Consider the following 10,928-nt stretch of genomic DNA (forward strand, 5'->3'; position numbering starts at 1 on the left):
GCTTCATCTACTTCCCCAGAAGATTCACTTGATACTTGGTGTAATCCAAAGCTTCAATGAGTTTGTCAACATTGATCCAAAAGTTGAATTTGTCAAAAAGCATGATCCTAGCCTCCCAAACAGTAATTTTTGGATTTGATGCAACTGTTGAATAGAGTTTTGTGGACAGATAACTGTTTGTTGCAAAGTTTAAAGTATTTGGGAAGAAGTTTGTAACAGTGGTTTGATTATGCTCCAAATAAACTTGTTGAACACAAAAAAAAACCTTCCGTTTTAACTTTTTTGACAAAGTTAATGAAATCATTCCAATAAGCAAGCTTGTTTAGACCAACGTCTAAGGGAGCAAAGGAGACTAGAGAGTATGCATATGTTGTCTCAACATCATAACCAAAAGAAGTTAAGATGCTTTGAAATACCTTTGGGGAGAAAGTTTCAACCTCGATGAAGTCTATATAGTCAATCTTGCCTCCATCGTAATCGCGATTTGGGTAGTATTCGAAATTTCCTCCATGATGTAGCATCATCGTGAAGTACTTTTTGTTGTCCCACCCTGAATGAATATTGAAAAGAATATTATATAAGTATTAATAGTATACGATTGTAACAATAAAGAACATACCATATGTGTCGTAAAGATCAAGATAATCCGAGGTGTTTCGAACTACCCAAAGGGATGATTCAGAAGCCATCAATGTATGTGTTTTCTTCCTTAAGTTTATGTTTATGTTTAATAGGAATATATAGCGGTAACAATCGGAGTAAGTAGAGGAGTAATTAATTTTCTGCCATCATTTGCTTCAAAAGGTTGTATAGCTATTTTGGCGGTTGTAGGTTTAGCTAATGATGTTATCTATACATTGAAGATGATAATACTTATCTTTTTATGAAAGTAATTTTTTTTTTTTGTATTTTATAAAAGTAATCGGTATATATTACCTATTTTTAATAAGTTGATATATAGAAAATAATTTTTTTTGTATGTTATAATGTGATAATAGTGTTGTTATTGATTATAGTTTTTACATATTTTCTATGTTAATTTTTTTTAAATATAAATTATAAAGTTATTAGTAAATGAAAAGGTTTTTATGTGAAAGAAATGTATGTATTTATTGTAATTTTGGTGTTTTGACTTCTCTATTTATGAATAGATTCTAGTAATAAATGAAAGATTTTTGAAATCATTTAAGTAATAAATTTCGAAAAAAGTATCATAATTTCAAATAGTTTATTATTTTAACAATTCAAAATTAGGTTATCAAAAAGGATATGATAAGAGTTTCATAATTAATAAATGAGACAAAGATAACTTGCTTAGCCATTTCAAACTTAACATCTGTATAGTTATCTATAAGTCATTAAGCTCATTGATTTCCAAAAGTCACCAACAACCGTTACGTACTAACCTAAAGACATGTATGTCAAAATAATATATTACCTATTTATATAAATTTGATATATAGCAAATATTTTTTTTATATGTTATAATGTGATTACAGTATTGTTATTATATATAGTTTTTACATTTTTTTTCTTTAAATTTTTTTTTAAATGTAAATTATGAAGTTAGTATTAGATGAAAAGGTTTTTATGTGATAGAATGGTTTGTAGTTGTAAATAAGTTGATATGACGTCTCCATTTATGAATAGATGATAAGGTTTGTATGTGAAAGGGTTGTATGTATTTATTGTATAATATATAAAGTCTATATTAGATGAAAAGGTTTGTATGTGAAAGGGTTGTATGTATTTGTTGTATTTAAGTGATTTGACTTCTATATTTATTAATTTTTTTTTTCTAATTGTAAATTTTGAAGAGATTTAAGCAATAAATGGAACTTTTTATTAGGTAATATAGTATTATATATTTTTAAAGATTAGTTGCGTATATATACATGTTTAATATGTAATATTATATTTTTCAATCTCATTAGAGTTAATATTTTTAATTGTACATTTGTATTTATTGTAAATAAGTTGATTTGACGTCTCCATTTATGAAAAGATTTAACTAATAAATGAAAGATTTTATTAGGTTATGTAGTATTATACATTGTTGAAGATTTGTTGCGTGTATGTACATGTGTATAATATAAAGTCTCTATTAGATGAAAAGGTTTGTATGTGAAAGACATGGTCTAAAGAGTTAATTTTTTTAATTGTACATTTGTCAAAAGACATGGTCAAAAGAGTTGGAGAGAAGATGTTGAAGGAAAAAGAATAGGTACGTAATTCAAAATTCAAATTGTTTAATGCGATTAATAGTAATAGTTTTAATACAGAGAAGCTTAACAACAAACAAATTTAAAATTCATATATAAGTTACTGATGTTTTTTGAAAGGCCTAAGCACATTTGAAGGATTTATTGGGCAATTTCTTATATCATGGTTGACGAATTGGTTGCATCCTTTGCATTTGCGTTTTGGTTTAAGTGCTTTTGCTATTGCTTTTTCTGCAGCACTTTTGATTCGACTCCTCTTTCCACTTCCTTTTGTTTTTATCTCACTTGGTACTTTGATTTTCACATCACTTGAAATTGGAACTCCAATGATATTTTCAATCACATCTTTTATGGGAATTGAACTTGATCTTGTAGAAACATCTTTTCCACAAGTTTCACTTAATTGTTGAAGAGAGTTCACCAATTCTTGTAGTTTTTCTTTATCATGAATAACCGATTCAACGCATTTTTCAAAAAAAGAAGTTGCATCCTGCAAGAGATTTGAAATTTCTGTACTGCACACTCTCCATTTTTTGTTTATCTTTTGAAAACCAATATCCACTATGTTCTTTCTCCATCTATCCAGAATGTATTTTTCAGGTATCATGGCAATGTCATAATCTATAAGAATTCTGAAAGCATGACTGCAAAGGATTCCAAAAAATGTGAAATGCAAACATTCACATTCAATTGTTTCATCTTTTGCATCAAAAGAAACCTGAGAAGTAATAATAAAATTTTATTTTAAAAATATATTTATAAATTATAAATAATGTTAAATTAAAATAATAATGAAGTAGCATAATTGAATACCTTAAATTCTGGTCGCTTGCCTGATTTTAGTTCTTTGTAGACAATTGTGCATTGTTGACGACCATCAATCAAAACCGAATTTTTTTGAAAACACTGATAGAATGCCTTTTTTATTTGTTTTTGCACTTTTATGAATGCTTCTCGAGTGTATACCAATGATGCATGCTTTTCTATTTTCAAATTTTCATTTGGAAATAGTAGTTGTGGCAAAGTATCTCTTGATGCAATGTCTAATCTTTTTTGTTCATGATGCTGCTTTGAAAGTGCAGTGTCAAAGTTGAACATAAAATTAACAAGTAAGTTTGTTGGACTTGAGAAAACATTGAAAAAGGAATTAGAACTTTCAGATCGAGATGTAGTCTTCATAAGTCCACACATTGGTATATCTCTGAAATAGGATGGAATCCATTTATCTCTCTTGTTGAACATATCAGCCAACCATTTATTTTCCTTCAAATGAAACTCATTCAACATCAAATCTCATTTGTTCTCAAATTCTGTTGGTTTAATATTCATATTCCAAACTAGTTGATTTATTCGTTTCTTGAAATCTGTATTTGAAACTAAGTCAGCTTCAATCTGTCATGTTAAATTTGGTTTTATTAGTATATTTTCATAAGCTATATGTAATTGTTTAAATTAAATTTTTTGTTACCTTTGATGGCCTTTTTGACATTATGTGCCACATACATAATCTGTGAGTACATCCTTCAAACACATTTGCTATTGAATAAGATAATGTTGCATCCATGTCTGATAGAATCATCGTTGGTTTCTTCTTATGTGATGACAAAAAAGCTTCTAATAACCAAGAGTATAATTCAATTGTTTCATCTGATATTAGTCCTGCTCCAATGTTGATTGTCTTGTCATGATTGTTTATTGCAATGAAAGGAACAAATATCATATTGTACCTGAAAGTATTTGTAAAATTTATCCCTTATTATGTAATATTATGTAATAAATATAAATTTTACCTGTTTGTTCTATAAGTAGCATCCATTGATATAACATCAGAAAACTTATTGTAGTTTTCTCTTCCTGTTTCATCAACCCAAAACATAGCATTTAGCACATCATCATCCAACTTATATTGAAAATTGAAATTTTGATAATTATCTCTGCGAATTATCAACTGGTCTACAACACATTGAGCATCATTTGGTCCAACAATATTTGTATAATCTCTCCAAAAGTTTTTGAAATCATTCTTTGTTGCTGGCAAATTATCATATCCTCCCTTTAATGATGCTCTTAATTTGTGTGCTTTTGTGGCACCAATGTTGATAGTTGAAGCTTTAACAATTAGTTCTTGATCAAAAATACTAAGACGATGATTTGGAGAGCAGATGTTTTCTTCATTAAATTCAGTAAGTGGATGGTTATGAGTGTCTTCAAAAGCATATACAGTGATTATATTTGTTGCAGCATTTCTGTCAAAACCAATCATTATCATACATCCTGTGACCTTAGAATATGATTTTCTTTCCTGTTTTTTCAGTCGTTTGGATGTAAGAGTATCAATGGTTTTTTTTTTTGGATTTCCATACCTGTTGCATCTTACTTGTTTTTTCCTTAGACTTAGATCCCCGTATTTGGTTGTTGTTCCTAATCTAATTCCAAAACCAGCTGCTTTTGCATAATTCCTGTACATTTCAATTCCTTCATTTAAACTTGACACAATTTGTCCTTTTTTAGGAATGAGATTTTCAGCAACATGTGGAATGTACACATCATCTTGAGTTATGTAAGATGTTCCTGTCAAATATTCAAAAAGCTCAATATTTAAATATATTAAATATGTTCGTAATTATGTATTTAATATAAATTAGGTAAATATGCCTTTATCCTTTTCTTTTGCTGCTGCACTTGTAGTTCCTTTTGAAAGTTGAACTTCAGAGTCAGTTTGTTTATTTTAAAATTATTAGTAATTGTTCTATAGAATTTAGTAATCTATCTTAAATTTAATTATTGGATAACATCAGAAATATTCATGTTAATATTTATTAAACTTGCCTTTATCACCATTGTTGATTGTTGATTCTGAAGGTTCAATAGTTAAAACATTGAATGAGTCTTCCGATTCATTACTTCCTGTCCAATATCCAGAAAGATTATTGAAATTAGTATTTATATGTAAATATTTAGTACATGAAATCTAATTAATCATACGATTAACTTTTTTTTTTCTTCGGATCCTGAACATTAGTTTGAAGGTTGAAATTAACTTTCAGTATAATCCTAAAAATATATGTAATGAGTGTGTATCATAGTATTGTAATGTTAGGTATTTATAATTTTTTAATATTAGAATCAAAAATATAGTAATTATACAGAATGAAAACTTGCCTTTATCAACATCATCTAACGTTGATATTGAATTTCCGAGAATTAAATTTTGGGAAGATTCCTTTGCTTTATCAATTAAGTAAGTAGAACAAATATCTTCATATTCTTTACTAGACATCTATTCAGTTTGATATTGTAACTTATAAATCAATCAAAGATTTTAATGGAGATGTTTTTGTCGATCATAAACATACGGAAGAAGTTATTTTCATATTAATATGTCAGTTTTTGGTTGCGGTTATTTATATGAAGAACGATTTCAATCACTATTTTATGTTAATTACTATCTTACCCTTTATTAATAAATTTAAGTAATAAATTGAAGAAAACATGAATAATGATGTGGCAATATACGATTGGTTCTTTCATTTTCACATATAGTTTGCATTTTTGCATTAGCCTTCCCCTATATATATATATATATATATATATATATATATATATATATATATATATATATATATATATATATATATATATATATATATATAGAGAGAGAGAGAGAGAGAGAGAGAATCAAGATCAAATAAGAAGGAAATTTTTGGTAGGAAGGTAAGAAGTTTTTTTTTCTACATATTTTTCTCGCGAACAAACAAAATGAATCATTAAATGATTCATTTGTAAAATGATTCATAAGAAAAAATTCTCAAAAAAACATCTCGATGATTCATTTATATAATGATTTTGTTGTTATTCACTAAAATTGTCATACAAGTGAATTTTTTCTTAATTTACTTAAAAATGAATCATAAAGATGTTTTTTGGTATTTTTTTTCTTGTGAATCATCTTACAAATGAATCGTCTAGTGATTCATTTTTTTTGTTCGTAAAAAAAATATGTAGAAAAAAAACTTCTTACCTTCCTATCAAAAAAAATTTATTACTGGATCTATATCCTCTCTCTATATATATATGTGTGTATATATATATATATATATATATATATATATATATATATATATATATATATATATATATATATATATATATATATATATATATATATTTCAACCAATGTGATTGCGTATGGGTTTACGTTGTGCAGCATTGACCGAGGTTTCTTGATTGTTTGATTCAAAACCAAATTGGTAAACGGTTTATTGTATTTTTTATATTTTTGTTTTCTATTTAATATATTCTGTTAATTGTATATTTGTATTTATTTCTGTTCATGAATTAATTAAACGGTCCTACCTTAACGTTTTGTAATTGATAAAATATAAAGTAAACAAATAAACTGAATTTAATTGGACTGTTCCCTGGTGCTCATTAAGGCTAAAAAAATATGATTATTAATAAAGGTATATCAACACAAAGGCTACAAAATATGATTATCAACAAGGTATTCGGTGTGTATTGGTGTGATAACCGAATTGTTATTAGATCGTGTAAGTTCAGTCTTCGAATTGATATTTCAACTTTATAACTGGGTTACATGAAATCCAGTTTAAGATAATCCAAAAGGACACATATGTATCTAAGCACATAAACACACGTCAAATTTCAGAAAGTTTTGAGTTTTTTTTTTTTTTTTGAAAAGGAAACTTCCCTAATGAGGGTTTCCGTGCCAGCTTTTGCGCACCGACTAATCCCCGCTGCAAACATAAAACTTTGTTTCATGCCCTGGAGTCACTGCAGGCGAACCTCCATGGCCACAAGGGCTGAGTGGTGCCAGGATTTGAACATGGGTCAATAGGTTATCCACCATATCTTCCACATGCCTTACCAAGTCACCACAACCCAAGTGGTTAGGTTTTGAGTTAATGTAGAAGAATGAGCGCTAAGAAGGGTATATCACAACTCAATTAAGAAGTCGCATTTATACTAGACAATTGGTCTTCTTTATTAGTTAGAAGAATCACGAATTTAATGGCATAATCAATGTTTACCAAAATTGATAAGATTTATTAATTTTACCATTAGCAGGACCACCGCCAAGGGCCCTGCCCCTTCAACCCTGATAGGGGCGCTGCCCCTACGACCATGCAAGGGGTGCGGACCTCTTGACCCCCACATTTTAGTCGTACCGGCTTGTAATTTGATCTTATATATGCATGCAATTCGCATTCTCGAAATAAATAATATAGAGTACAAATGATAAGCTCATTAGCTCAATGTCATTTCTAATTATATAAAATGTCCAATGACACTAAAATCACCAATAGTGTGTACATGATCATATGTCTAAGAAAAGTATATTAATTGGTGTACGTATACAAAAAACAATTGCATATGTCAGCATATATTTGGCCTATTTTATAGATGAATTGAAGATGTTAAAAAATACATTTAGTATATAAATTCATGATAAAGCCTAAAAGACAACACTGATCACGTTACATTAGGAACGCTACAAGAATATCGATCTTTAGTGGCGACATCCTTCGCAACTAAAAATCAAGGTTTCTGTCACTAATAGGTCGTTGTTGGTTCCTCGCTAATGCTCCAAAAGTCGTTGTTATTGCTCTCCATCACCGCTAAAAGTTTGTCGCCATTGATGCTTTACGTCACCACTAAAGTTTTTTTGCCACTAATACCGTGCATGGCCACTAATTGTATTTTCTATTTTCTTAGTATTTAAGATTAAAAATGCAGAAAAAATAGTATACAAATATAAAAATTGTTCTGAGACATTATTTGCAGAAAAATAGTTCAAAACACTAGGATCCAAAATATTAATCCAAACATCTAGTCCAAAATCCTAATCCAAACATATAGTTCAAGATATCCAAAAAACTAGTCCAAAATACTAACCCAAACAAAACATTACACAAATCCTAAAAGTAGCTACTCGTCATCACTGCTCCCCTTGTTTCCTCCGTTATCATTTCATGTTGGCAAAGATTAAAACCATTCTTTAAGTGTCACACTACATTTCGGGTCTTTTAGCATTGTTTGAAGCATGTCCAACTACAAAGAAAACAACATCGTCTTATAAGTTAAACCAACAACTTAGGAAAGTATAAGCAAACTACAAAATATATCACCAGCATATCATTATGGCATTCTAGTTTAAAAATTAATGTTATAATGATTATAGCATCCTATTTTTTTTTTCATTTTTCCATGTACTTTCCAAATAAGCCCTTAAATCTTAAACATATTGTATATACATTATAGCATTGTATTTTTTTTTTTTTTCATTTTTTCCATTATAGCATTGTACAATAACTAAACTAACAATTAACAAATTGTAAAGTACCAACATATCAAAATATAACCAAACTACAAAATTACCAATATATCAAACTATAACAAAATTAACAATTACCAACATATAAACTATTACCAAACTAACAATGACCAACATTTGAAAATATTACCAAACTAACAATTACTAGCATATCAAACTATTACCAAACTAACGATTAATAACATATACGAGATTTTGAAATTAAATAGTCTTATTACATGTGATTATGGCGGTGGTTGTGTCAGCGGTTGTTCCTGATTGTACATCAACACAACCGTAGAAGGTAACGTCTGATGCCTCTGATATGGTTGTGTCGAGCACCCAAAATTCCACCAAAACAATTTTTTATGTCCTCTACTGTTAAACTGTTTGCTTTAGAAGAAGATTGATTTTGTTGATTTATCTCTTGGAATACAACAATTTGTATTTTCAAATAATGATTAACATCATAATATATACAAACACTTATATGGAAATTTAAATTAACTACTTTCAGATTGTTGCTCGACTATACAAGTATTAGATACCCTTAGGCAATTGATATTAGCCTTACGAAATGTTTCGAATCTAGTGATATCTCATTTAACATTAAAATTTAGATTAATTATACTTTAACTAAATAGTTAAAGATATCATAACTTACTTCTTTGAAACAAGCGTTGCTAAACGAGAACGGTCGCTCTTTGTGTACAATTTTCTTGTCTTGCATGGACTCCTTTTTTCCATCAAACGCTTTATAAATGCGGGGGTTTGAAAATATTCAAGTGTTGAAGCTAATTTTCATATGATATTACCTCAGGTGGGGGAGGGGGTTAGATAATGCCATTAGCATATATATATATATATATATATATATATATATATATATATATATATATATATATATATATATATATATATATATATATATATATATATGCCCTTTGATAATCTCAAAATAACTATGTGCTTTACTTTTTGGTCTCCACAATGTTTTTGTAGAGACACATCAATGCTCTGCACAACCATGTTAACCTTATCTAAATAAAATTTTCTTTAAAAATACAAAAAAAAAAGTTAGTTAATTAAATATCAATCATAAATAAACTTAAAATATTGTCATATAAATAGTTTACCTTCAGATGAACAAATGTGACATTCCTTAAAGCAGACGAAACATTGACCCAACCAGATACGCTAAAAGGGATGTTATCCAATATATATCTCCCAATCTCATGGATAAAAAATTTCCATGTTTCCCGATAGGGCACTATATAAGCTCTCTATCAAAATCTAAATCCACAGACTTTTGTAATAACTTTGAGCATTTGATGTTTATGGATAATCCTCTTCATCTTTTTGGTAGCTCAGTTAAAAAATATAATTAAAAATATGTTTAGTTTATAATAAAAGAATAAAAATAGCAATTAAATAAAGCATAATAAGACTCACCATCCTCTCGGTGCTGTTTGCGACCAAAGCCTGCAAGAGATGGTGGATCCCCAGCTCCATTACATTTATGTCCTAGGCCCATTACATCGGTCATGAAGTAAACCAGTATCATCCAAAAAAAACCTATATATACCCTCCAAAATTATAATATGTGCATCATATAAACATAATTTGAATAAAAGTGTAAATTTCTAGTCTCCACATGCACATAAAGTTTCTATAATCAACCTCTTCCTCCACATCATAATCAACATTGTTTTGACCAACATCAACATTGTTTAGTAAGTATTGTGATAAGTCGACAAAATGTATACTACTGGATGAAGAGTATTTAGAACTATATCTATATTGTCAACATTTTCGACCTCCATATTATCGACATTTTGGACAAAGTGGCTGTAAGCATTTTGGACATGTGAGCATTGTTGGATGGTAGATCCCAAATGCTTTGATGATGAACATGCTCAATAACCCAAAGATGGTTACTGTTTTGGTTTCTTCGAGAAATCTCTCGGATGTTGAACATTTGTTTGGCTTGTGAAGCATATATGAGTTGATAATCTTGGTACGATTCACATTTATGTTAATAGTGTTAAATTATCATTAGGAATAACTCTCGTATCGAATCACTTGAATCGAAATAATAAAGTCAAATAATCATATAGATATTATACCTTTATAATCTCTTCTATCTGGTCATAATATTTCTCTCCATTCCCACCCACGACTAGAACCCTAAAGTTTTGCATTGTACATTGAGTATCAAGACTAAGTACCATAAACCTAAGACCAATGACTATGCACACGGGTATATGTATAAACATTAATTTTTGAACCTATTGAAAGGGATGACAACTCTCTATGGAATTCTAGAGAATTTTCTATTTCCATCTGAAAACCTATTAAATATAAATTAATGT

The 10,928-nt window shown here is 28.8% G+C and overlaps 1 protein-coding gene across 1 annotated transcript; it reads right to left on the bottom strand.

Annotated features, from left to right (window-relative positions):
* Positions 1-2,322: 2,322 nt before the first annotated feature.
* Positions 2,323-5,502, bottom strand: LOC145046573 (protein FAR1-RELATED SEQUENCE 9-like). The gene is made up of 9 exons (XM_078994858.1): positions 5,385-5,502; positions 5,052-5,129; positions 4,878-4,928; positions 4,586-4,793; positions 4,013-4,468; positions 3,691-3,949; positions 3,561-3,614; positions 3,036-3,485; positions 2,323-2,940 (listed from the first exon to the last, which is right to left on the bottom strand). Exons 1-9 carry the CDS (start codon positions 5,500-5,502, stop codon positions 2,323-2,325), a joined length of 2,292 nt encoding a protein of 763 aa, XP_078850984.1.
* Between the last annotated feature and the right edge of the window lie 5,426 nt (positions 5,503-10,928).

This window comes from Lactuca saligna, chromosome 5 (genome assembly GCF_052625555.1).
Source record: "Lactuca saligna cultivar CGN05327 chromosome 5, ASM5262555v1, whole genome shotgun sequence".
Classification (NCBI taxonomy): Eukaryota; Viridiplantae; Streptophyta; class Magnoliopsida; order Asterales; family Asteraceae; genus Lactuca; species Lactuca saligna.